Raw genomic sequence first — 27,991 nt, 5'->3', positions numbered from 1 at the left:
CTGGTCTAGCCAGTTCACATCACTCAGGATTTTCACTATATGCCTCATTACTATTTCATATTTAGATGTACTATTTGAAGACTACATGAATGAGCCCAGCAACAAGAGGTTGTTGGATGGGCCTAAAGTATTTACATTGTCCCTAGCTGCTCCTCCCAGTTGTTATCCAACTGGTTTCTATTTTGTGAGTTATCTTGAATATATTCTTTCATTCTACTTCCATGACAAAATTAAGTGGCCTCTCAAATTAGAAGTGACTATAAGGCACCAGTGAAAAGCTCTCTTTTTTTTTTTTTTTGGAGAGATTTTCACTGTAGGGCGCGTGCGCTCGCCAGACAGAGAGAGACATAGAGACAGAAAGCAAGAAATCACCCCCCAGGGGGGATGGTCACGCCCCAATCCCTTCTCCTCCATTCTCCTCTCGGGATCTTGGGCACGCACGCACACGCGCCCGGCGTGAGTTTTAAGCCACCGGGTCCGGGACGTGAACCGTGGGAGTCCAGCGACATAGCCATTATGCTAACTGCTGGTTCCCAAAAGCTCTCTTTTTTAATATACTGGGCCAGAAAAATATTGCATAGCAAAAAAAAAACATCATGACTTTTCTGATGACCCAATAACATCATTGGGGGCCCACAGGTGGCATGATGGTTAAGGCAGCTGGATCCCACTTGGCTGATCATGGAGTTCAAGTCCTGGACCCAATAGCTTAAAAGCCGCGCCAGGCGCATATGCGTGTATGTCCAAAATCCCAAGGAGAGAGTGGAGGAGACAAGAATGAGAAGTGGCTATCCCCCCGGGGAGGGGTGCTTTCTCACTTTCCCCCTTTTTCTCACTCCATCTCCAGCTAGTGCATGTTCTCATGGCAAATAAATAAATAATAAATAAATACATATCTGTGAAAAAAGAAAACACTCGGGAACCAGCAGTTAGTGTAATAGCTATGTCGCTGGACTCCCACGTAGTCGACCGTGGTTCGCGTCCTGGATCCTGTGGCTTAAAACTCACGCCAGGCGCATGTGCATGTGTGCCCAAGATCCCGAGAGGAGAATGGAGGAGAAGGGATTGCAGCGTGACCATCCCCCCTGGGGGGTGATTTCTCACTTTCTGTCTCTCTGTCTCTCTCTGTCTGTCTGGTGAGCACAAGCGCCCTATAGCGAAAATCTCTCCAAAAAAAAAAAAGAAAAAGAAAAAGAAAAAGAAAACACCATTTGATTTTAAGTTTTTCTTTAATATTGTAACATTTTTCAATGGTATAAACCATATGCAGGGGTCAGCAGGTGGCATAGTAGTTGGGGGACTGGACGTCTACATGGCTGACCATGGTTTGAGTCTCAGACCTGGCGGCTTGGAACTCACACCAGGTGTGTGTGCGTGCATGCCCAAAATCTCAAAGAGAATGAAGGAGTGAAGCCTTTGTGAGGAGCATTCCTCCTGGGGGTGATTTCTCACTTTCTTTCTCTCTTGTCTCTCCAGCGAGCATGTGCGCCCTATAGCAAAAATCTCTTAAGAAAACACGAAAAACAAAAAACATATACAGGGCAGAGCAAGACTCTACTTATGGCCTTCCATAACAGGTTGGTACTAAGCCTTGAGAAGAGTGGGTGAGTGTGTGTACCAGGTGAGGGGACAGGAAATTATTAAGTTTATTAGTTATTTCCTAAGCGTTCCTTTTAAATTCACCACTTCTGACAGACAGTCAAGAGGAATTTTCATAATTATATTGCCGATAGTTTAGTTTTAAAAGTATATTTTGGTTACTATTGCTGTACCAAGTAAAAAGACTAATTTATGTGACATAATAAGACTGAAATATGAAATTGTTTCATCTCACACAACTGTTTATGTGCTTTTAAAGCTTGCTATGATATGCTCTGATGAAAAAAGCTGACATTTGGTTTCGTTGCCTGGCAACCACGATGCTATGACGTAAGCATGAGTGTGCATCTATGCCTCAGAACAGCTCTAGGGGAACACGTTTTCTCTGTTTCAATGATGACATGTAAACAGGGATAGAGACTTAAATGCACAGAGTAAGCCACTAGATTCAGCACATCCAGCACTAGAGTGCGGCTAACACAGGTATTTGTTCAACGCACTCAATTCTCGGAATATTTTGAAATGGCAAGAAATGTTGGTTCTATTTATAAGACCAGGTCCACTGACATCTAACAATCTGATTTCTACAATTAATAAACCCTTTTCAAAGGGCTTGAGTCATAACTCTGTGGTTACTTCAAACATTTCTTTTTACAAGCTTCTAAAGTCTTCCCAGGAGCACCCATTCTAATTCTCCCCCCTCCCCATCCCATATACAACGAATAAACATGGGTATATGGAAAATTTCCAATTCTAATAACAGATTTTCAAATCAATTTTCTGTTTGTAATTCAGATTTAATTCCAAAGAAAGTTATCCACTTCCTTTCATCTAACTGGAAGTAGTCTTCCCTACTTAGCTTTCTTTATCTGCTTCTAAGAACCAAGGAGGAAGTGGTACTCTCTGGACCACCTTGTTGACTATGGAAATATCAGGTTACGTGTATTTTTGCTTCTTCCCTGGAAATTGTGGTTGAATGTTTTCAAGCCTGTTATTCAGAAGCAGATAAGCAAAGGCCAACACAGGGTCATTTAAAGTCTATTGGCCAGTAGGTCCTACCCCCGTGAATGAATTTTGTCATTTCCAAATACATGGACTAGATTGGATGATCTTCAAGTCTTTTCTCTCTCCCCTATCCTTAACTATAGATTATATTTCACAGGACTGGATTTTCTAAAAATGAGAGCCACTTTATATACCCACTGAATAAAAGGGGTGATAAGGTTGAGAGGCCCTAGGCTGTCTTTGTCTTACGCAGCCTGCTTTCAGTGCACGCTGCCGCAGCAGGCTACCTGACCGACACGAAGCTGCAATGCTTCTGGCCACACCACACTTCTCAACCCCATCCCATCGGAAGCAGAGTAAATTATCCTGAGCACTGACATAATTTATGTCCCAGGGTTCCTGTTTCTTGTTATATATTCACTGACATTTTTTTTTCTCATCTTAACATAGCCTACATCTTGAATTTTAATTTTAGAACAGGTACAGCAAAGCACTTGATGTTTAGTCCTAGTTAATAAAACCAGAAAATTGAACTCTACAAATTCTAGATAGGAGGTGGTCCTAAAATTAAAAAGGACAACTATGCCATATAGGCTTATCTTAAAAGTTCCTTCTGATTATTAATTTTTCATCTTTATGAGCAAAATAAGCTAGTTTGAAGCAGCATAAATAAAAACTATAAACCTCCTTACTGGTTTGCGAGTTTGAACCTATGAATATATGTGCACACGTACATGGCATCTATAAACCTTACAAATTTAAGGAACACTTTTTTTTTTTTGCTATATGACATGTGCTTGCCAGAGAGAGGGGGAGAGAAAAAAAGTGAGAAATCATTCCTCAGGGGGCATGGGCACGCTGCAACCTCTTCTTGTCTCCTCTCAGATTGCAGGCACGCATGCACGTCTGGCATGTTTGTCAAGCTGCTGGGTCCAGCACTGGAACTGCAAAATCAGCCATGTGGAATACAGCCATTTTAACCACCATGCCACCAGTTGACCCAGGGGAACATTTCAAACAAAAATAAATCCCTTTCTCTTTAAATTCGCCAGAGACAGTATGTAAGTTTGCCAGAGGGAGACAAAGAGAGAGAAAGTAAGAAAGCATCCCACACAGGAGATGTTCACATTGCAATCCCTTCTGCATTTCTCACTCCTTTCAGGATTTTCGGCCCACATGCATACATGCCTGGCATATTTTTAAAGCTGCCTAGTCTGGGACTTCAACCCCTGCTAGTCGTGTGGGATTCAGTCATCTTAACCACCATGCTACTGACTGGATCATCTCAGAACATAATAGGACTCATGAATACGGTTTTCAAAAATGAATGCTCAACTTGTCAATGTATCTTCTAATCTTGTTCATTTAATTCTATGTTCATTTCCAACATACATGTGCAGAAAACAGGAGCTACCCCAGAGATACATGAACCTTAGTAAGCTCAAGAGGTCCGTGGCACTAGCATGGCTTCTCCTTAAACTGTATTTTACCTGAAATGAAACGTCATCATGCGTATTTCAGCAGCATTTTAACGACAGAACCAGAATGTGGTACGCTACCTCAAGCATCATGGGCCCCAGCGCATCCTTGTCGATGACACCCTGCCCTGTGGATGACACATCCGACTTCTGCACTTCGTCTATGTTGGCAGCTGCTGCTTTTTCTGCAATGAACGTGAGAGAGGATTTAGTGACAGTGCTATTCCAAGGACAGAGTGACACAAAAACATTTTTATTGTAATGATTTAAAGAAAAAAATCTCTAGTGGAATCAGATGTGGCTATAGAAGAGAGAACATCCCCAGTGCCTCTAAACGGGAGAAACTGCTAGCAGCAGGAGCCAGAGCATTAACTTTTCACCTCCAGAACTTGTGGCTCAGATCCCTGCTCAGGCTGCTAAGAAAATGAGTTTAGAGGTTTCATGCTAGGCCCCGACAGGTATTTTTTCTAGATTACAAAACTGCCATATACTGTGGCACAATTAGTTTCTTCTCAAGAGATTCGCCAAACGAAGATATAAGAAGGTCTGCTGTTCAGGATTAAGCAGCATAATCAGAGCCGCTCAAGCGGAAATCAAGGGAATCCTAACTTGCTGTGTCTGCTCCCATGGGACTCCATGTCTGCCTTGGCTCTTGCTGTTCCACTTCTGTCCATGTTTGCATTTATAGTGACCAGAAAAACTTGGTTCCTGACTTGTTCAAGGTGCTTAATGATGTACGGCAGAGCGAAAGGCTTCCCCCATCGGGCACCCAGAGAACGTGGGTGGCTGCGCTGAGGTGCATGACAGAAGCTTAGGACTGACAAGTACAAGGCACCCCTTAGGCCCACATGGCCCAGAAGACATTCCTTCCTAGCCTGAGATTACTGTGTGAAAAAGCTCACAGGAGAGGAGACGCATATTTATCAATATATGTGTAAATGAGTTATTTTAAGAACACCAAAAAAAGTTTAAAGCACAACAGATACATATCATCAACTTGCTGAAAAACAGCACAAAACAATGTGCCAATTATTTGCACCTGAATAAATTATATCCTTGTTTACACTGCATGTTATCATTGTAATTAAATGCAAAAAGAAAACTGTAAATCAATTTAGCACTCAGAATCAACCTGTTTTCATGACCTTGGTAAACTTTTTTTTTGGTATAAAAAGATTTTATCCAGTGTTCTGAAAATCCATAAAGCCTAGAAAAAAAATTGGGGATTATGCACGCCCAAGATGGAGCACTTCCGTGATGTGTATTTACCAGTGGGAAGGGATGGCCCGTGTGGCCTGACTTCGGAGTCAGCCGCTTTCTGCCAGTATGACTCAGAGCGAGTAACTGCAACTTCTGAAGTCCTGGGTTTCCTTTCCTGCCTCAGTGCATCAGGAACTGTGTCAAGAGTAAATGGATGAAATGCAGCCTCTGTGACACAGTGGTGGGGTGCCTCTGCACGAGGCTGGGGCTGCGTGGGCGGCCTGGGTTCTCTTCCTAACAGGCTGGGCACGTGGCACGTGCTTCTACTTCTAGCTAAATGGGAAGGAAGCTGGGGTAGGGGAACTGCAGCACATTGCGCCCATCAAAAATACTCTCCCGGCCCCACCCCTCACACTTCCTCTCCTTCTATTAAAAAAAAAGAATAAAGAAAAGTAAAAGGGATATGTAAACACACCTTAAAAATCATGAAAGAGTTCGCAAATGTAGCTTAACTCCTGGCATATTTGTATTTATTACTTCTCCCTTACTGAGTTCCAAATGCGGGAAATTTCTGCAGGGTGTCTTATAAGCGGACTGTATCTGCTTTTTCAACTAGTCGTCTACATTCCTGGATCAGCCTCTTTAGATCTGTAACACTGTGACCACCATAAACAGAGACACGACTGGCCTGACAGCCTTCATAATGGAACGCCGTGTAGAGGTGTCAGCCTTCGCTTCATTTCATTTCTTTTTTTCTTTTTCTCTTTTGCTGCCTTCTATTGATAGTTCTTCACGGCTAGGTCCCCTTAACAGTTGTTCTATCTGCAGGCTCGGCCTCATCTCAATTCCTCCGTCAGTCCTTAGGAGTCAGGGTATTTCAGGCTCTGCAGCCACAGGCCTGACTCAGCCAATTACTGAATATGACCCCCTCCTCCATTTTCCTAAAACCGTTTGCACTGACAAATAGGCTCACAATGAATGTACCTGGGGTGTCCGTGTTTTGCCAGCCCACTCTGCAAGACTGCAGACTTCTCTTCACGTTCTGCTCACTTTTCTACCCACTAGAGCAGGGACAGAACTTACACTGTCACCTGCTGCTTCATCTAACTTGCAGAGAATGTTTTGCTGTAGGAGCTGTGGATTTTCCCTGGGTCCCACCATCTATAAGGCTCCCTGTGGAGCTTCCTTAGATGTGGACAGGGCTCATGTACCTCTCGTAACACCCCACACCCCCATGAAAGCCCCAGTACGCTTCATGCCCAAGGACCCCTGAGTTTCATTTTTACTACATCTTTGGGGGTTGATGGTGACTTGGTAGTAAAATGTGTTGGTCTGTGAGGGAATCCCACACGGGAGGGGAGGGTTCCTGGTTCAAGTCCGGGACCTCCCTGAGTAAGCTGAGCCCGTACCTGCCCATGATCTGGGCTGGCTAAAGGCTGGGAGTAGATCGCAACGTCAGAGCTCTGTTGGGGGTGCCTATCTGTCTGTCGGACTGATAGAGGTGATACATTTACGAGGTCCTACTGCATTCTTATTAATTTGTCATCTTACTGACATGGCAGTCACCTGGAGAAGCCATGTGGGGACACCCACAGAAACAATTATCTGCAGCCTCTCTCCTGCCTCCTAGCTAGTCTCAGGGCTAACCTTCTCTCAGCAGTGACATCTTTCGGTAGCAGCACTGATTCTCAAACTGGAATGATGAAGGCAGAAGACTGGCTGAGAGGGCTAGACCAGCATTTGCAATGGGGACAGTACGGACTGAAGAGGCTGTCTTTGCGGAGACGCTGATTCACCACCCTAGGAGGCTATCAGGTGCTCTACCTGTTGTGCTGCAAATTGCGGTCCATGAAGTAGGATGCCGTCCCCAGCAGAGGCGAAGTTTCACAAAAGGGACTGTGCTGGGTTCCAAACAGCTACCACTGTCCCTGTTTCAGAGCAGGTGTTCACTAAGAATTTGGAAGCTGACTGATAGGCTAGACCCACCACTGGCACCTGTGCTCGGAAGCATAGGAGCAAGTGGACTCAAGAGAAGGTGGCGAGAGTGAAGCAGCTCTGTACCCCTCACGGATCCCAAGGCTATCGGGCCTCTGAGTTCTGGTATCACAATAGTAGTGAATTAGTGTTTTCTGTGGTGCTGCTATAATGCTGCATTTTAGGACAAAATAAAGACTAAATAATGATGTTTGTGATAATAACTCATTTCCAAGTCTGTGAGAAACAATCACCAGAACTTGTGAAATGGTTATATTTTGAGAATCTGATTATTTTCCTATGTCTATCCAATATTTTGAGAAATTTAAAAAACTTGTTTTTTTTTTTTCTAATATTTGCTATAGGGTGCATGCACTCACCAAAGAGAGACAGACAGAAAGAAAGCATCCCCTGGGGGAAATGGCCATGCCAAAATCCTTTCTCCTCTCAGGATTTTAGGCATGTATACACACACACACATGCCCAGCATGTTTTTCAAGCCACTGGATCCGGACTTGAGTGGCATGGACAGCCATGTGGAATCCAGTTGCCTTAACCACTATGCCTCTGGCTGGCCCAAAACCTTTGCTGAGATAAGGTAATCAATCAGGCACAGGTTCTTAAACACCAAGCCCTCATGCCTGGGTACTTCTAGTAGCATGCTCAGGCAAAGCATTTGGGGCTTTTTTCTTTTCTTTTTTTTTTCTTGAGAGGTTTTTGCTAGAGGGCACATGCACTCACCAGAGAGACAGAAAGCAAGAGAAATCATCCCCCAGGGGGATGGTCACACCGCAATCCCTTCTCTTCCATTCTCCACTCGGGATCTTGGGCATACACGTACATGCATCCAGCATGAGTTTAAGTCCCTGGGCCCAGGACTCGAACTGCGGTCAACCACATGGGAGTCCAGTGACATAACTATTACACCAACTGCTAGTCCCATTTTGGGCTTTTTTTCTAAAGATATGTTGAATCAGGACCAGGTCTGCAAAGTATTTTATTTTTAGAAATGTAAGATCAGATATCGTTTGGGGGTAAGAATTAAATTATGAGATGATTTAAATCTGACAAACACATGTTTGAGGCACTACTGAAAAGCTTGCATAAAAATGATCACCCACCCTGAAAAATTATTTTGAAAAGCAAAATGTGCTATGTTTTCTCTTTATAATATTCAACCGATAAATCCTTAGAAAGGAAAAGAGCAGCAGCTAACACTGGTAGGAGAATGAGTGGCCACTCTGAGCGCACAGGTGGAAATGGAATGGTGGCATGGCTGGCTCAGGGTCACAGCCAGCGCCTGTGGCTGGTGCTCCGCAGGCAGTGGGCGTGAAGAGGTGCTTGCTCTTGGCTGCTGTGCACGCATGCACGCGCACACAAGCACACTGAAGCCGGGAGGGAACAGCTACAACAGGACCAATGGAGGACAGCACAGGGCAACGCTGCAAGGAACCCACTCTAAGTTCAAAGAGGGAAAACTGGACATAGCTGAAACTACTTCACATGCCCTATAAACGAGATAGATTCCGTGGAATATGCAAATGGATGGCAATAGGAGATGGGGTGGGAGGAGGAGGTGGAAGGGGGGATTGGGCCACTCGTCATTCCCAGCCGGCCTTGAAAACCAACGCTAAGGAACATGGGAAGTGTGTCTATGTAGGCTGGTGCACTAGCACTCCAACAGAAAATGAAAACTACAAAAGTGTTCACGAGCTCACTTGGAAATTAGTGGAACATGTGTTTTGAAAGAAAATTCTGGAGGCTGGCATGTAGCATGGTGGTTAAGATGCTGAACTCCACATGACTGACTGTGGTTCGATTCCCAGCTCTGGCAGCTTGCTTTCTCACTTTCCCTTTCTCTCTGTCTCTCTCTGATAAACTAAAAAAAAAATCATAATCAGTAAAAATTCAAGTGATCTTAAAAAAAAAAAAAACTCCACAAGTCTATTAATTAGTTGCAAGAGAACTTATAAAAATGTTGCAATATTTACACAAGTGTTATTGATAAATACTGAGAGAATGGAAACTATTTTTTTACTCATAAGGTAAATGAGAAACAGTCAAGAAGGCAGGACTTTTTGATTCCTGTCTTCACAAAAATGTTTGGAATATAGCTTATTCCTTGCTAATTTGGCATCTACTCTCCAATTCTGTACTGAATCTGGGCTTTGACCATTTCTAAATATGAAAGAGAAAAAAACCCCAATAATATGAACTGATGGAAAACACCCAGAAATATGACTTTACCAATGCAATTGTAGTCTAAATTAAATTGACCCTGAATTTATGTTATTTGGGTACTTTCATGAAGTAATTACCACCTCTATTCAATGTTCAGTTGAGCCTTGAAATTACATAGAAGTTGGAAGAGGAGGAAGGGAGGGCAAAGAAGAAGAAAACGACTCCTTTGAGATACATTATTATGTCAGTCGGACATATACTGGTATCTTGAAAGAGCATTTCAGTAATAAGCATGCTATTTTTATGAAGCAGATATAAATACACTTAAATCCTTAGATATATTTGCACTTCTGTAAGTATAGCATGACTATACTAAAACACACTACTTAATATTTTTAAATTAGGCAGTTTTTTCAGCGGTCACAAACTATATTTACTCTTCTATGTTTTGCATCCATTAACCCTAAAAATATATTGTTATAAAAATATTTCTGGTACATCCCTGAGATTCACGTGATCCAAACCTTATGAAATCTACAGAAGGAACGCTTCCATCGTACAAAGAGATGGCAAAAAAATTTTTTGGAGCTTAGGAAAAGATCTCTCCCCTATGCCTTGACTTCATTTCTTCCAGCTACACTTACAATATTAGTATTAGTTATTCTTCTTAGATAAAGAACACAATCTAAGATAATAACAACGGAAGTAATAATTCTATAGTATTCCCCCTCCCTCCCATAACACTTAAAAAAGAAAAAAAAAAACTGTTATGATCTTTTTAATAGCACAGTGTTACAAAAGTAAGACCCTCCCTGACCAAGAGATATGTCTGAAGAGGCCTCTGAATTCTTTTTCTGACTGTCCTTTTCCTCCTGGTGGCCCTTGGAGAGTAATCGCACCCAGTCCCCTCCTTCGCTTGTCTGCACTGGAGAAATCCAATACCAATTAATTAGATTTCCAGTTTCAAAGCAAAGAACAAAATCTCATCTCTTCAGGGACCATGTTAAAATGAGTCATAACACAAACTAGGGGCAAATCATTAATATTATATTCCATATGTTTTTCTTTCATAAGTAATTATTATTCGTGCTTTTTCTCAGAACAAAAGGGAAGGTGAAGAGGGAAGCATATGATTGCTAGAAATATAATTGATTAAAAAATACAAGAAAAACAGGTTTTCTGAAGTAGCTGTATTAAGTTGCTTTTTGTCACTGGCACATATAAGCATAGTTTGAAATGAAAATTCCAGTTTTCTGGTAAGAACAGTAACAAATCAGAAAGTGATCTAGCAAAAATTAAGTTATCTTTTTAAAAAGCATAATTTGATATTTTAAAATTATGAATTTTTTTTTCTTAAAGCAGTTAACAAAGTTTTTTAAAGCACTGTGTGTTGACTTTTGGTGCATTATTAAATCTCATAATATGTTGGAGGGGGGGGGTTGTCTATTTGTTTTAGGCAACTGGACTAACAACATAAACTCAAAGAGCCTGTCCAGAAAACTCCACCAGATTAGAGTCCTGTCTCTACAGGGGAGGCAGTCACGGCTCAAGGGACAACCAGGTAACTGTCCTGACTCCAGCAGCACCAGGGGCACCGATGACCACTTAGCAACCTGAGAACTGCCTAACGCCTGCCCACTGTAGGGGCGAGGTAGTGTTGCCATCATACAATGTTCTTTTCTTGGACCCCTGAAGATGCTGTGGAAATCAGTCTATTTTTCAACAAGTCAGAAGGCACACAAATATGACAAGTCTTCAAAAAGTTCATGGGAAGGCATGAAAAAAACCTGTGCATGGACTTAAACCATTTTTGTGCCAAAATGAGCTTGTATGTTAATTTCATTTTTCCAGACACGTTTGTTTTTTTTTTTTGGAGAGGTTTTTGCTATAGGGCACGTGCGCTCGCCAGACAGACAGAGAGAGACATAGACACAGAAAGCGAGAAATCACCCCCCGGGGGGGATGGTCACGCTGCAATCCCTTCTCCTCCATTCTCCTCTCGGGATCTTGGGAACGCACGCACATGCGCCCGGCGTGAGTTTTAAGCCACTGGGTCCGGGACGCGAACCGCAGTCGACTACGTGGGAGTCCAGCGACATAGCCATTATGCTAACTGTTGGTCCCCTTTCCAGACACTTTTTGAAGTGTCCTATCTGTTGCTCTATAAAAATGCATGAACTAAAAGACAATCAGAGGGTGCTTAATCATGAACAGAGACATTTTAGCTGCATATGTTTAGACATCCCTGACATGTAAAGCCAAGTGGACGTGAGGACAGTTACTTTCACTGCAGCTGGATAGTTGAAAGCAGTAGAATCTTGAACTAAAATGGAACCTGATACTCTGTGCAGATTTTAGGATTCCTTTACTTCAAAATGAGTAAACTCGTTTACCCCGAAATCTATCAATTTTTCAGTAGACTGACGTCAAACACAAGTCTAATTACCTCCACAACAAATTTTAAGACTGTAATGGGAAAACATCCACAATTGCCTTCTTTTCTGGCACTTAGGAACTGGATGGTTTCAGGTGAAGTGACTCTCAAGCCCAGCAGCCGTTGAAATGCATGCAGAGTGAAGAAGCCATTGAAACCCTGACAGGCAGTTTCTGCCCAGGCACTATAGATTAAATATTACAGGAAAAGTTATGTACCATCACAAAGGTTCTAGAAGGTAAACGAGAGAATTATGCATCTGCACCCAACTAAAATTAGCAAAGCTGCCATATGGCTCTGTGAAGCCAGCAGCACATTCTTATTCATTAGGAACCATTCTGCTAACATAAAAACACAAGGCCCTTCCTGTGCTCTCCAATGTGTTTATCTTTTCAACATTAATGCACTATATATCATCAAGCTGCTGAAATCTCCTGCCGTGCATATTAAAAACATGCAGCTGCACTTTCTTTAGTGGTGGGAGGAACCTCAGCCTCAAGTTGCCTCCCTCTCTTTCTGACATTGAGCTTCTCGTTAACGTGTCGTGATTTCCCTTCGGCATGAAGCAGCAGCAAAATCAACCAATCTCAAGGCCATCTCCACCCCACAAAACCCTCTCGCTCTGTGCTCTGGAGAAAGCAACACACAGTGAGTGGTTTCATTTTCATCAATGGTAAGGGATGACTGCTTAAACAGAACCCACGATCATGTCACAAGTTTGCAATGTACAGGCTTACCTTGTAAATTAATGTACTACACTTGGAGAGAGAGAGAGAGAGAAAGAACAATAACCGGAATAGACTGGCAGTAACCGGCTACAAATGCTTTTGTTCCTCAGAGCCCTCTCATTCATTCTATCACCCACAGACATTTTTACTAGGTGCCCCACTTCACATGTTACCTGTCGGTAGTGAAGTCAGCACTAGGTACAATGGACAGCAGATGATGTCCTAGAGCAAACTGTGAGTATAAATTTGTATGAAATCTCTTTTAGCAATCTGAATTTCTATGCTTCACAGTTCAAGTCCTGTAAGACCTTTAATGTAAAGAGAAGCCGGAGAAGAAAAAAAAGAAAAACAGGCACACATAAACCACACAGACTCTGAAAAAAATCCCTGGGAACCTAGCTTCAAAAGTGCTACAAGTTAATAAACCAAAAGGCAACAAGTCTGTATCATTACATTTATTAGGAGGCATCCATTCATTCCCCAACGGGATAATGGCATGTCTTTACTTGCTGCTTCGACAGCAATGGCGGGTGGCAAAATAAAACATGAAAACTGCTGATTTAGAGTACAGTTAACCTCCCCTTTATTTGGCTCAGCTAGCTAAGGCTTTAGGAGTTATCTGAATAAAGAAATGGAAGAATCGTACCTTGTTTAGAAGGGTGAAAGGTGAGATTTAGACTAGATGAAGACAGAAACAAAGATACTCCAAAACAAAAGACCAAACTACAAAGATCTTTTGTTTATTTCAAATACATTTAACTCAAAAGCAAACCAACAAATTTACACTCTAAAACAGTTAATAAGGTTTCCGATAAATAGGGTAAAAGATAACATCCTCACATAGACTAGCTGGGTAGTATAAACAATTTTTAACCCTAATCATCATCCCGTTGACTGGCAGAGCAAACCTCACCTCCCAATATTCCTTTTTTTGTTGAGAGGTTTTTGCTATAGGGCACGTGCGCTCAGTGTGAGTTTAAGCCACCGGGTCCAATCTCCCAATATTCCGACCGTATACCCCAGCAATATCTAATATTTACCTTCCCAATGCACTGTGCTGGTTCAAGATTCTGGCATTCTCTCAGACTGCTTCACTGGCACAGACGCCCTTCCACTCCTCTTTGAAGACCCAATGACTGTTCCAGAAAGCTCGTTTCAATAAAGTTAGGCCCTCTCCTGTTTCTGTGATGCCCTGCGCCATGCCCATTGTAACATTCCACTCGGCCAGGGGGTGGAAACGCTCGGTTTCAGTATCTGTTCCTTTCATGGGCTGTTAGCTCCTCTGCTGTCCGTCTTTCTATTCACTACCTGGCACACAGTGGGTGCTCAATGATGTGTTAAAACCAAGCTGCATAGCTGGGGCCAAAATTAAATTCAGCTTAGCCAGATTGAAATATCACACGTCTCTTTAGAAGCATCTGTTTTTTGATTGTTTGTTTTTAGTTTGTTATAGAGCATGTGTGCTCACCAGAGACAGAGAGAAAGTGAGAGATCAGCCCCTGGGGAGGATGGCCACGCCACAATCCCTCCTCCTCCATTATCCTCTTGTGATTATGGGCACCCATGCACATGCCCAGCATGCTTTTCAAGCTGCGGGGTCTAGGACCAGAACTGCAAAGTTGACCATATGGGATCTGGCATTTTTATTTTATTTTTATTATTATTTTTTTTTACATGAAATTTTTGCTATGGGGCATGTGTGTTTGCTGGAAAGTCAAAGAGACAGAAAGTGAGCAGTCACCTCCCCCCACACCCGTCGGGGGAATGGCTGTGCCACAACTGGTTCTCCATTCTCCTCTTGGGAGTTCGGGCATGTATGCACATGTTCCAGGAGTGTGTTTAAGGTCCCGGGTCCAGAACTCGAACTGGGACCAACTACATGAGAGTCCAGAGACATAACCATTGTGTCATCTGCTGGTCTCAGGATCCAGTGCTTTAATCTTCATACCACCTGCTGGCCCAGAGGTATCTGGTTTTTTGTTTTTTTTTTAAAGAATTATTTTATTTATTTATGCATTAATTTATTTAATTTGACCAGACACACACACACAGAGAAAGAGAGGAGAGAGACACACAGAGGCAAAGGGAGAAAGAAAATAAGCTATAGGTCTGGGACTTGAACCAAGGCTGCCCATATGAGAGTGCCCAGTGCCTTAACCACTATGCCACCTGCTGGTCCCCAGAGGTATCTGTTTTAAAGAGCTTTGTTATATACTTAACATAGTGGAGGTTTATTTACTTAGTCATTTGGACGTTTATTTCCATAAAAGAAATTGAGTGGCAGGAGATGGGGGATGACAGGTACCCTCTGCAGAGTCGTCACACCATTAGCCACCCCCAGCTAGCCAGGATCGCGGGCACACACACGTGCACCGAGGTGTACATTGATATCTTGGGACACGAGCCTGGGACCTTCCCACCATATGGCTTCAGCACCGCATAGTGCTGTTACTGCTGTGCCACCACACTGGCCAGTGGGAGTTCATTTTAACACTCAAACTTTTGGAGTCAAAACATTAGGTGTAGACAAGATGAGAAAAGAGGTCAGACTGCTTGTGCTAGGGGTACCTGATCACAATGATTCCAGTGGTGGTCAGGCCAGTGGGAAGGAAGAGTGGTCACAGTGTTCTTTCTACACCTGGCAAATGAAGGACAACACCCCCCCCATCCCGAACAAACCAACTGTATTAATGCAGGTTCTCATCTAGGAAGTTTCAATCTGCTTCACAGAGGAAAGGGAGTTGGGGCATCATGGGAGTTCTCATCAGCCACTGACAGCTCGGGATTTCCCCAGCCACTGACGCTCTTAAGAAAACAAGCCTACTCAGGGGGAGATCTACAAATTGTCGCATTTGCCTGGGGATCTAGTATAAAAGAGTATTTGTCAGGTTTCCTGTCCTCACAGTGTGCTGGGAGAAATGCTGGCCTCTAAGGATGAGGTTACTGCCGAGCCAGCAGAGCCGTCTACAATACAATTAGCCAGAGGAAGGACAGACCTCCCTGGAGGCTGGCAAGGTTCCCTGTCTTGTTTCTGGCCACGCCACCAGGCGGCACTTCCCTGATGTGCAAAGCTTCCCTCACAGGCCCTTCCTCATGTCCCCCAGGCACAGAAGGGGCTGAAAGCCACTTGACATCTGACCTGCGCCATCCTTCGGGCTGCTCTTCCACACCCAGGAGTCCAGGAGTCCCTGCGCTCCCACTCCCTTTGCATTTCCATCTCTAGTGATCTGAGGCTCCCCCTCTCCCACTGGCTTGCTTTTCTCCCATCTGGGTATCTTTTCCTTTCAGTTTCTCTCTACAGACGTAAGACTGAATGCCCTCCTTGAGAAACTGCTACAACTAGTCATGGGTCTAATCCTCTCCTTTCCCCTACTGTGATTCTAACACCACCACAGGGAGGTTGAAATCCCCCGCTTCGCTTTGCTCACTACCGTCTACTCCCAGTTCTCTCGTTCCAGTCTTGGCTTGAGCAATCATGGGAGGACTGCACTAGCATGCTTTCTAAAAAGCAGGTGTTCCCAATTTAATGCACCTAAGGCAAAAAGCTGATAATGGAACATAGAATCTTCCAATTTAGAGAACTAAAACATCAAATTATGCTAAATCATACCATCCTAGCAGAGGAAGCAAAGCGCTGAAACCGATGCAGGGACTCTGCACAAGCCTATGCAGTACCCTGGCTCTGTCCAACCAAGGCAGGCAGAGAGGAAATAGGGCCAGAGGGAGGCAGCCTTGCCAGGGCAGAGTAACCAGACCTCAAGAGCACAAAGAGGCTGTAAGGTGAACGCCGACAGCCTGGGGTCAAGACTCTCCCAGCAGGACTAGAGAAGACTAGGGCCACAAGACCTACCCCAGGACCGTGGAGGCAATGGGGGGTGGGTGTGAGCATCTATCTCCAAAGGCAGGCACCAGGGCATCTTAAAATCTGACACCACCAAAATCTCCCATGGGCAAAGATCTCAGGTAGCTAAGAATTCAGTTCGCTCTGGTTCACCATGGCAAGTGGACTGCTTAGACAAACAAGTCTCGGGAAGAAAAGAGGTGGCTGTGCAAGAGGAAGTCTAGTCTACACGCTCAAGGCACTTGGAGCATTCCTACAGGCTCCGGGTATCATTTCTTGTGACTCTGCAACTGCCATTATTTGTTGGTTTGTTATTCCTTTTCTTTTTATTATTCTTTTTAAAGATTTATTTTTAATTTAGGGACCAGGAGTTAGCGTAATGGCTATGTCACTGGACTTCCATGTAGTTGACCGTGGTTCGAGTCCTGGACCCGGTGGCATAAACTCACGCTGGGCGCATGTGTGTGTGTGCCCAAGAGCCCAAGAGGAAAATGGAGAAGGGATTGTGGCGTGGCCATCACTTTGGGAGGTGATTTCTCACTTTCTGTCTCTCTGTCTGTCTCTGCCTCTTTCTGGTGAGTGCACATGCCCTATGGCGAAAACATCTCTCAAAAAAGAAAAACAAAGATTTATTTTTAATTTAATTTATTCTTCTTCTATTTTGACTAGAGAGTGACAGACAGAAAGAAAGAGAGAAGGGGAAGCAACCCACCAGGGCCGGGACTCGAACCTTGGTTCGCCATGGAGTCCAGCACCTTAACCACTACACCACCTGCCGGCTCGTTTTAGTCCTTTTCTATATGTTTATATTCTGTCTGGTTCACAAAGGATTTGGGATTTTCTTTTTTTTTTTTTCCTACCTGTTAGGAATTGTGTGTGTGTGTATGAGGCTACTTAATGATTAAAACGCACACACACACACACACACACAAGCAAAAACACAAATAATAAAGCTAAAAACACACCAGGTGCTCATGCATGCATGACCACTGAGAAGGTATCTTGTAGCCATTAAAAAAATGCTGCATGGGGTCAGCCCCATGGCCTGTTGCTTAAGCTAGCTGGATCCACACGGCTGACTGCAGCTCAAATTCCAGTCCTGGCTTGAAAACCATGCAGAGTACGTGTACATGCATGCCCCAGATCCTGAACGGATGGAGAAGGGACTGCAGTGTGACCATTCCCCACTGCTGGGTGCTTTTGTCCTTTAGCAAGCGCACATGCCCTCTGACAATTATAAAATAACCAAAGAAACAAAGCTGCCACCTGGGGATGGCATCTTACACTGTCCATCCGGGATGTATGGTATGAAGGATCTGATTTGCCTTTTGACCAAATACGTGCCATTGCAGAATTTTCTAAAGCAAAGTCTGACTGCACAACAAAGAGAAACCTGATTTGCACTTGCAGTTTTCAATACTCATACCCAAACTCTGTCTGATTGTATAGAATCGCTGTATTGAGATTAAGAGGTCAGGTAAAGCGGTAGGTGGGAAAAAAAAAAACAAAGATCAAAAAGCATTTGCGAAATAATCCTAAAGTAGCTCTTTGTAATTTGCTCAAATATGAAGTTTTATGTTGTCATCACATTACCTTAAATTTAAAGGATATTCTAGAAAGAGTTCCTGTCAAACATCCATTCAGCACTCACGACACTTCACAATGACAACGGGAACAGATTTAAATAAGCCTTACGGTGACCCTTTAAATACTTTATGGCATGAATTCTCTGCAATTTCAGCAGAAGTGGCAGTGAATCATCACCCAGCCTTCCACAACAGTTCACAGCAGTAGGCAATTAAAAGGAAAACAAGGGTCAGCTTCGCTCAGAATTTGACATGCCTCAACCAGGCAGCAGAAGAGGCAGCAAGGCCCGAGAAACTGCAACACCTGCACATTCACAGCCAGTGAAAGTGTGGACAGAGGTGGCCGCAACTTCACCCTGAGGCCAGAGTGAAAGGAACAAAACCCAACAATTTTACAAAGTTTCCTGAATTTGGTATCTGGACTATATTTTTGATGGTCAAATCCTCTCTTTTATGTGTGTGTGTTATAAACACATGCTGGGAGTGTGTATATAAACACAGATGCGTGTTTCTTTCTTCTAAGTGTCTTTCCATAAGGCGCACGCACTTGCTGGAGAGAGACAGTGAGAGGGCAAGTGAGAAATCACCCCCTGGGGGGATGGCCACGCCACAGTCCCTTCTCTGCCATTCTCCTTGTGGGATTTTGCACATGCATGCACACATGTCCTGTGTGACTTTTTTTTTTTTTTTTGAGAGACTTTTGCTATAGGGAGTGGGCACTTACTGGAGAGACAGAAAGTGAGAAATCACCTCTCAGGGGGAGATGGTCATGCCGCAATCCCTTCCCCTCCATTCTCCTCTTGGGATTTTGGGCAGGCACACAAATGTCCCCAGCATGAGTTTTTAGTCACCGAGTACGGGCTTCAAACCGTGGTCAATTACGTGGGAGTTCAGCAACATTACCATTATGCCATCTGCTGGTCCCACCTGGTGTGATTTTTTTAAGTTACTGGGTCTAAGCCTCAAACCATGGTCAGGCATGTGGGAGTTCAGTGCCTTAACCACGACGTTAACTGCTGGCCCCAAATCTTCTCCACTCTTAAGACATTTTGTAAATTGAGAGGAAAAATATACGATACTCCAGTCATTTAGTAAGTCCCTGGGATTTTACATTGGTCCTATGATTGCAAGCATGTGGACTGCTCAAGCACTGAGGTCCACCCCTGCAATCGTCTATCCTTAAAACCTGAAAAGGCTGGGAACCAGCAGTTAGCGTAATGGCTATGTCACTGGACTCCCACGTAGTCGACCGTGGTTCACGTCCCGGATCTGATGGCTTAAAACTCATGCCAGGCGCGTGTGCGTGTGTGCCCAAGATCCCAAGAGGAGAATGGGGGAGAAGGGATTGCGGAGTGACCATCCCCCCTGGGGGGTGATTTCTCACTTTCTGTCTCTATGTCTCTCTCTGTCTGTCTGGCGAGTGCGCACGCCCTATAGTGAAAATCTCTCCAAAAAAAAAAAAAAACCTGAAAAGGCTATGGAAAAGTTTAAGCAGCAACAGACAATGCATACAGATAGTGAGCACTGTGGCTACCTTGTGAGTAAGTTACAAATAAAAATTCTCAGGTTAATTATAATCATCCCTAGAGGCAATAACATATCACAATTCCTTACCCAAATATAAAGATATCATAGTAAATAACCTATTCTCTATCAAATTAATTAGTTTAAACTAGCTTAAAATTAGTTTTGTTTAGCCTGTAGGTGGTTTGGTGGTTATGGTGCTCGATTCACATATGGCTGACCAGAGATTGAATCTTGAACACTGCAGCTTGAAAATCATACTGGGTGTGTGCATACCCAAAAATTCCAAAACGAGACTGGAGAAGGGATGGGTATTCCCCTGGGGGATGATTTCTCACTTATCCACTCTCTATTCCTCTCTGAGTGCCCACATCCTAAGGAAAACAAAACAAAACAAAACAAATCAAAAAACCTTTCTTGAAAAAAATTAGTTTTGGGGGAACCAGAAGGTGGCATGGTGGTTAAGGTGCTGGACACTCCCACATGGCTGACTGGTTTGAGTCCTGGACCTGGTGGCTTGCTTTCTCACTTTCTCTCTCTCTATTTCTCTGGTCAAATCAAAATAAGTGAATGAATAAATTTTAAAAAAAAAGAAAAAAAATTAGCTTTGTTTCCCTATTAGCCATAGATGTGTCCCCAATATTCCTTTTTTATTTTTTAAAGATTTTTTTTTTTTTTGCTATAGAGTGTATGCGTTGGCCAGAGAGACAGAGACAAGGACAGACAGAGACAAAAGGCAGGAAAACACCCCCCAGGGGAAAGGCCACGCTACAATCACTTCTCCTCCAGTCTCCTCTGAGGATTTTGGGCACGCACACAAACGTGCCCAGTGTGAGTTTTAAGCCACTGGGTCCAGGACTCGAGACCAAGTGATCGACTGTGTGGAAGTCTAACGATGTAACCCTTATGCTGTCTGCTGGTCCCATGTCGCCGGTATTACATGTGTGGGAGTCCAACGATGTAACCCTTATGCCGTCTGCTGGTCCCATGTCGCCGGTATTACACCACAATTCAAACAATGAAATAAAATACAATGTTAGCGATTAAACTTCCAAATGCTAGATGATTTAGTAGCAACCTATCATCAAGCCCTCAGAAAGGTTCTGCCCAATGGCATTTTCAAACAACAAGCTTGGTTTCAATGCAGATGTATTATATGCATCCAATAAGCCTGTTTTTGGAAATCCTGCCTGCCAGGTGTAGCTTACAGGTGAGTTCAAGATAACTGATGTGACAGGTGGGCAGGGCCAGTCTTTGGAGGCATCACAAAAACAGAGGCAGTCATTCTATGTAGACTCACAGCCCACACTGGAGGATGGGGCTGTCCTCCGTTACACACAACACCCCTGCCCGTCAAAAGAGCTGAAAACTCTCCTAGATATGCTTTTTAAAAATGTATTGTTTGCTGTTTTTTATTGCATTAATGGACAGCGGGCTTCCCAGAGACTAGACTGGTGGCAGTTGTCAGCTCTGTATTGCCAAGGAAAATATCTAGCTGCATATAGGGTTTCCTGAGAGCAAGTTAGTACATGACCTCAATCTTTTCCAAGCTTATCATAATGCCGTAAGGCTGTGCTGATTCAGCAAAGCAATCCATAATCACTTGCAAAATGCCCCTGCCTCACGGGGATGTTATAAGGCTTAATAAAATAATGCATGTGAAGCACTTTGAGCTCTACAGAAGAAAGGCACTAAGTAATATTATTCGGCATTTATAATTATAAGCAGTCTTACAAAGACTAGATCTAATAGAACTATTCACAAGTTACAAATAAAAACCACCTTCAATAATTTAACATAAGTGATTGCATGATCAACAAATCTGAACTCATTCACATTTACAAAATGGAGTGAACAGATTCATAAGGCTAGGTCAAAATGAACAAAAACAGAAACAGGCAAGGTTCTACTAAAAGGTAAGTTATGTCAATTTGTGATAAACAAGAAACTGAAACAGAATCTTGCAAGAAAGGAGTACATTTTATAATTATTTTGATTAACTTCTATTAATGAATTAAATGTAATACCATTTCTATTTTTCTGCCCATAAATAACAATTTTAAAAGTCAGTGTTAATAATAAAACATCCTCAGTTATCAATAACACTAAAAACATTAATTTTAACTCTCATTGGGAGGAAACACAAATATTTCCCAAGTGTAAAATATTTTCTGCATTTTTAACATTAAAATAATGCTGCATTTTGCCGCCGACAGCAATTGTCTTATGGAGGGGAAACACTTCTTTTCTCGCTGGATAAGCCCAGGCAGGGGAACGTGATGCACTGAAGCCTCCTTTGCTGGGACTGACTCTGCTCAACAGGGCAGGCCCGGCCGGCCATCGCACCATTGCAGGGCTCTGAAATGCTGCTGCCTTTGTTTGGTGGAGACTTAGGCCTTATGCAGCAGGTGCCGTTTCCTCCAGGAAATCTCCCAGTCTCGGGAGATCCAGGTTGTTTACTTTCTGTGCTTCAAGAACTCGGCCTTCACAGCATTTACTACCTCATATGGAAATCACCTGATCTGACTTGGATTGCTTCAGAATTCCCTCAAGACTGTCCAGTCTCTGAGTCAGAGACTGAGCCTCCCATCTCTGCATGCCAGCCCCCACCGCACCTGCTGCCCCACGCAGACAAGGGCCTGGGACTGACCCACCCTCTGGAGAAAATAGAGAGATGATCCCTACGTGGACTGCAAAGACTGCAGAGGACCCATTGCAAACATATGCAAGCGACAGGCAACAGGGAATTTTACATTCTAATTTTCACTTGTAACTTTGTGTTCAAAGAATATTTTATGATTTTAAAGGAGACATGATACCAAGGGGTGGATGTAAAGAGAAAGCCAATGTCAAGCTTTGCCTTCTCGTGGGGTTACGGCACACCGCCAGGGAAAGCCACACGTAGACGTGGGGTTACTGGGTCTTTTTAAAGTCTGAGGGAATCTACGTAAGAAAAAGGGAATGTGGAATTTATGAAGTTAAAAGAATTAGAAGGTTTTTATTATTTTAGCTGGGAGACTCAGCTTATTTGGAGTTACGTTTAGGAAATAGCATTACTTTGGATGCTGAGCGAAGAGAGATTCTAATTATCTAAGATTTTCACTAAGAATGCTTTCATCAGAGAATGAACATGGCAAGAGCTGATTACTTAACTCAAAATAAACTCCATCAACACACCAGGAACAATGCATACACCTCAGGATGCTAACGGCGCCCAATTAGTCCTCTGAAGTGTACAGCTCAAGAGAATTTTGGAAAATAAAAATGTGAAGGTTAATGATCTTTTATATTATCCTCGCAGGATAAACCCAATTGCCAAGGAAATTAGAAGTCTCAAAAATTCAGGTTAGGAACATACACTACAGGAATGAAAATGATTTGCTAAATTTTCAAAGTTAAACCCAATGAAGGGGTGGACGTAAAAGAGAAAAACCTGCAAACATTTACTACGCAGATGCTTATAAAAGACGGATTAAGCATCTGTTCTAAGAAAAGTCTGAGCCACTAGGTCAGCTATAGACCTAAAACCCACTGCTGTCTAAATATTTTATGTCACCTATCCTAATATGGAAATTGGAAGCTCAATTAAAAAACACGATGCAAAATTAAACAAACAAACAAGATTGGGACCAGCAGATGGCATAATGGTTATGTTGCTGGACTCCTACATAGCTGACCACAGATTGAGTCCCACTGGGTGTGGGTGTGTTATGTGCTCAAAATCCTGAGAGGAGAATGGAGAAGGGACTGCGGTATGGCCATCTTCCCGGGGGTGGAGGGAATTTCTTGCTTTCTATCTCTCTGTGGTTTTGGCCAATGCACAGCCTATAGCAAAAGTATCTCTCTCAAAAAAAAAAAAGAAAAGAAAAGAAAAAAGGGGACTTAGCAAAGTACACCGAAAACACCTAGGGGGCTCTTCCTGTGAGTACAGAAAAGAAGCAACACAGGGAAATTACCATAATCAACTACGTTTAAGAATGAAAATCAGGGTTGGGAACCAGCAGTTAGCGTAATGGCTATGTCACTGGACTCCCACGTAGTCGACCACAGTTCGCGTCCCGGACCCAGTGGCTTAAAATTCATGCCGGGCGCGTGTGCGTGTGTGCCCAAGATCCCAAGAGGAGAATGGAGAAGGGATTGCGGCGTGACCATCCCCCCTGGGGGGTGATTTCTCACTTTCTGTCTCTATGTCTCTCTCTGTCTGGCGAGCGCATGCGCCCTCTCAAAAAAAAAAAAAAAAGAATGAAAATCAGGGGCCAGCAGATGGCATAAAGGTTGAGAGTGCTGGACTCCCACATGACTGACCATGGTTTGAGTCCCAGACCTGGTGGCGTGCTTTCTCATTTTTCTTCTCTCTCTGGTGAGTATATATGCTCTAGGGCAAATTTAAAAATAATAAGTAAAATTAGATACTTTCTTTTTTAGAAAAAAAATTTTTTTTGGAGAGGTTTTTGTTATAGGGCATGTGCGCTCACCAGACAGAGAGAAACAGAGAGAGAGAGAGAAAGTGAGAAATCACCCCCCAGAGGGGATGGTCACGCAATCCCTTCTCCTCCATTCTCCTCTCGGGATCTTGGGCACGCACGCACTCGCGCCCGGCGTTGAGTTTTAAGCCACCGGGTCCGGGACGCGAACTGCGGTTGACGACATGGGAGTCCAGTTAGCCATTATGCTAACTGCTGGTTCCCGATACTTTCTTTTTAACAAAGAATTATTTTATTTAACTTTATTTATTTATTTATTTTATTTTGACCAGAGAAGGACAGAGTAAGAGAGAAGGAAAGTAAGAAAGCAAGCCACCAGGTCTGGGACTCGAACCATGGTCAGTCATATGGGAATCCAGCACCCTCAACCTTGACACCAACTGCCCGACCTATAAAATTAAATAACTCTTAAAAAAAATGCTCATTAAAAAAAGAAAGAAAATAAAGAAAGTTGGGGGAAGATGACCAAAGAAAAATTGAGGTCTCAAAGTCAAGAATTATTTTGGAAAGGATACTTTGGTAAGGGAACTGACAAAGGCAGATCTCATAAAAAGAAAAAGAATGGCGGAAGTCCATGTCTCTGATAAGGGAACATTTGATACTGCAGATCCTTACAAATTTGACACAGGTTCCATAAGCTTCAGGTCCATAGTAAAAAGAGTGAAACTTTTCATAATTTGTATGTTTTTAAAACTTAAAAATAACTTGTGTCCTATAGGCAAAGAATGGCACTGAATATATTCTTATAATTCTCAGTAACTGCTATATTGACTAAACAGACAGCAAAAATAAAACTATGGTTGCTCTGAAGTCACAAAGACAGGGACCAAAAACTCAAATGTCTACCTGGTCAGGTGAGTATGGTCCATTCATTTCAGTGCAAGAAAAATGCTAGTTAAAAGAGAGATGATGGGGGACCAGCAGATGGTGTAATGATTATGTTGCTGGACTCCCATGAAGTCAACTATGGTTCAAATCCCAGACCCGGAGGCTTGAAATTCATGCAAGGTGTGTGTGTGTGTGTATGCCCCCAAGATCCCCAGAGGAGAAGGAGAAAGGACTGTGGTGCGGCCATCCCCTGGGGACATGACTTCTCGCTTCTGGTCTCTCTGGCAAACAAACGCATGTGCCCTACAGCAAAAAATCTGAAAAGAGAGAGAAAGAGAGAGAGAGAGATAGAGAGAGAGACGATGGACAGATTCCTACCCAATCTTCAAACTGCCACATGGCCTCATCTACAGGTCCCAGCACCCCTACTTACAAGATCCTCTGGCAAATGTCTAGGAAGACTTAACTGAGGTTTCCTTTGTAAATTGATGAACCTTACTTCAACTGTTCATATAACCTAAGACCCACTTACGTATGTGGCCTTTTTTCTCTCCTTCCACAGATTAAGGAAAGGGAAAGAAGAGAGAAAGAGGGAGAAAGAGACAGACACAAGAGGGGAAAATCTTTGCAGAGGTGAGGGGACACCAAGGCTTCTCCTGTGAGATTAAGAGATGAACTGAAGAGTTTCTAAAGACTGAAGGTGATCTGGGGAATGGGACAAAAGTAAAAAAATTAAGCTTCACTTATTTTCAAAGAACACCTGGAACATAATTAATGACTTTTTAAGAGTTCCTGAAGATTGGTGACTTTTCCTTTTAAATTGTACTTTACTTGTTACCACCAGTAATAATCCCTCAAGGAACTGCTCCGGGGACTGGTGCACATGGAAACCAGGATTCTGTGCTTTGGTAGGCCATAAGAAAATACAATTCTTGTAGAGGTAAAGAGACATTTGGAAGGCGACAGTGGGATGGGAAGCAGGTGGATCATGAGGAATGTGTTGTTGGCCCAAAGTTTCCACAGATGTACTCTGCCAGCCAGCGTCCACGGCAGTCCCTGGCTTCCAGCTACTCAGACACCCCCTCCCCACAAGGCTTGCCCTTCTTCAACTCTGATCTGCCAGAAAAGCCTGACTAGGGCCACAGGGCGAGTGGAGGCGTGGAGGCCTGGAGGGGAAGGGGCCAGGACCCTTTACCAGGGCAGAAAGGAAGAGGAAGAAGCCTGCTCCAGGCTTCTCTGGTAAACCCAGACAGACCTCCCCAAGAGACATGTGGCTGTGCCGCTCCATTTGCCAGTACAGTATCTTTCACCCTCTCAGAAGCACGGAGTCAGGGATTCCTCCCTTTTGAGGTAAGAGGACTGTTACTAATAGTAACGAAAATGAGGCCCCAAAGCTCATTATTTGTACTTGAAATGATACGTAACAGAAAGGAAAGGGTACAATGAATTTAGTAGTGCTTTATCACTGATCCACCTCTACCGGTTTGAGGCACAACGCACACATCCTTACATAAGAACTAACCTAATCAAAAGCATTATTGCTTAAGGAGTCCAGGAGTCTAATCACCAAAAATTGCATTGTTTTGAAAGAAAGTATCGTCTGTTCCAAACAATTAACTAGCAGATAAATCTTAGAGACTCATAAACTGGATTATATAAGACACTGAAGAGACAAAAATACCTAATTTCTTTTGACTTCTGACAACTTCAGCTAATAATATTTCAAATAAAATGCCCTATATGTTATTTTCTCCCTAATCTGACATGAAAGACCTACCAAGTACGGATGATCTATCACAGGAAGAAAGCTGTTGGCCCAGCCACAATGGCACAGGTGGCACGCTGCTGCTGCATCATACCAGAGCCACGGGGGGACCTGGGCTCAGACCTGACATGCTGAGGACACCCAAGAGCCTGGCCTGGGAAGTTGTGGGGAGGACCATGGTGTGGCAAGACCTGGTCAAGGATATTCCCCTTCCCCTCCTCCTCTTTCTCCCTCTTTGTCTTTCTTATGAAAGAAATAAACTTAAGGGAAAAAGTCGAGGATAATTTAGGAGTGATGAAGAATAATCAATTCCAAAAGGATTTGCTTACCACCCCCTCCCCCATCAGAATGTGACACCAGGAATCTTACACAAGGGTGGTCCGCACATGCCTGCCCAGTGTAGACAGGCTTGAATAAGGAACAGCCCATGCAGCGAGAAGCACTTCAGGCCTGACAAAGCAGAGGATACTGATTCCCCTAAGTGGCCTGGGAGCTCTCTCTTAGCCCTCCACGGTGAAGTGGGAGGACTGTAGGGAAGTGGTGCCACGTGCACATGGCATTATTTCACATTTCTTCAACAAGATATGGTCCCTTATTTTCGAAAAGGGCAAGTCCAACAGGACTCTAACGAAGACAAGTGATCATGGTTCTAATGTCCTGAGCCCATTTTAATTGAACTACTTTTCTCTCCTGGGTAAAGAAATCATGTTCCATTTTTGTGTGACTATGTTGATCTAAAGCTCTCTTTTGCATAAAATAACAGAAATGAGAAACGTAGGCAAAGGCAACATGTCAATAAGGTATGGATACCTAAAATTTTAAGTGAAATACTGGAAATGCAATGAATCAACTTTCTAGATGGAAGTTTAGATTGTTACATACTTCTTTGGAGGACAGAAGTTAAAACTGCACACCAGCTGGTCACGCTGCACCACTCGCTCTCGGTGGTCTGTACGTGCTGAGTGTGCTTGGCCCTCAGACTCGCCCTGAGGCTTTATCTGTGGTCAATAATGCACTGAATATGGTGGGTCATAGCAAAGTCTGTTTTACACAGACTTGGATAATACAAGAGATATACTTGTAAGATGAACAGATAAAATGATGAGAGAACACTCTGACAGAAAAGTCTTCCTTTGCTCACCTCAAGAGTATAAAATGAGGGACCAGCAGTTAGCGTAATGGCTATGTTGCTGGACTCCCATGTAGTTGACCGCGGTTCGAGTCCCAGACCCGGCGGCTTAAACTCATGCCAGGCACATGTGCGTGCATGCCCAAGATCCTGAGAGGAGAATGGAGGAGAGGGGACTGTGGCGTGGCCATCCCCCCCACCCCCTTGGGGGTGATTTCTTGCTTTCTATCTCTCT

General features: G+C 43.4%; 1 protein-coding gene across 7 annotated transcripts in view; it reads right to left on the bottom strand.

Annotated features, from left to right (window-relative positions):
• The window catches only part of NCOA2 (nuclear receptor coactivator 2), a 214,212-nt gene that overhangs the window by 71,521 nt on the left and 114,700 nt on the right, over positions 1-27,991 (bottom strand). For all 7 annotated transcript variants that reach the window (XM_006165992.3, XM_027767271.1, XM_006165995.3 and 4 more), the window contains one exon: positions 4,164-4,267. In XM_006165992.3, the coding sequence (XP_006166054.1) occupies positions 4,164-4,267 (104 nt within the window). The remainder of the gene's footprint in view (positions 1-4,163; positions 4,268-27,991) is intronic.

The sequence above is a fragment of the Tupaia chinensis genome, unplaced genomic scaffold, assembly GCF_000334495.1.
Source record: "Tupaia chinensis unplaced genomic scaffold, TupChi_1.0 Scaffold144138_1, whole genome shotgun sequence".
Taxonomy (NCBI): domain Eukaryota; kingdom Metazoa; phylum Chordata; class Mammalia; order Scandentia; family Tupaiidae; genus Tupaia; species Tupaia belangeri.
Note: the sequence above shows the minus strand (reverse complement) of the source record. Positions and strands in the feature narration are given on the sequence as shown.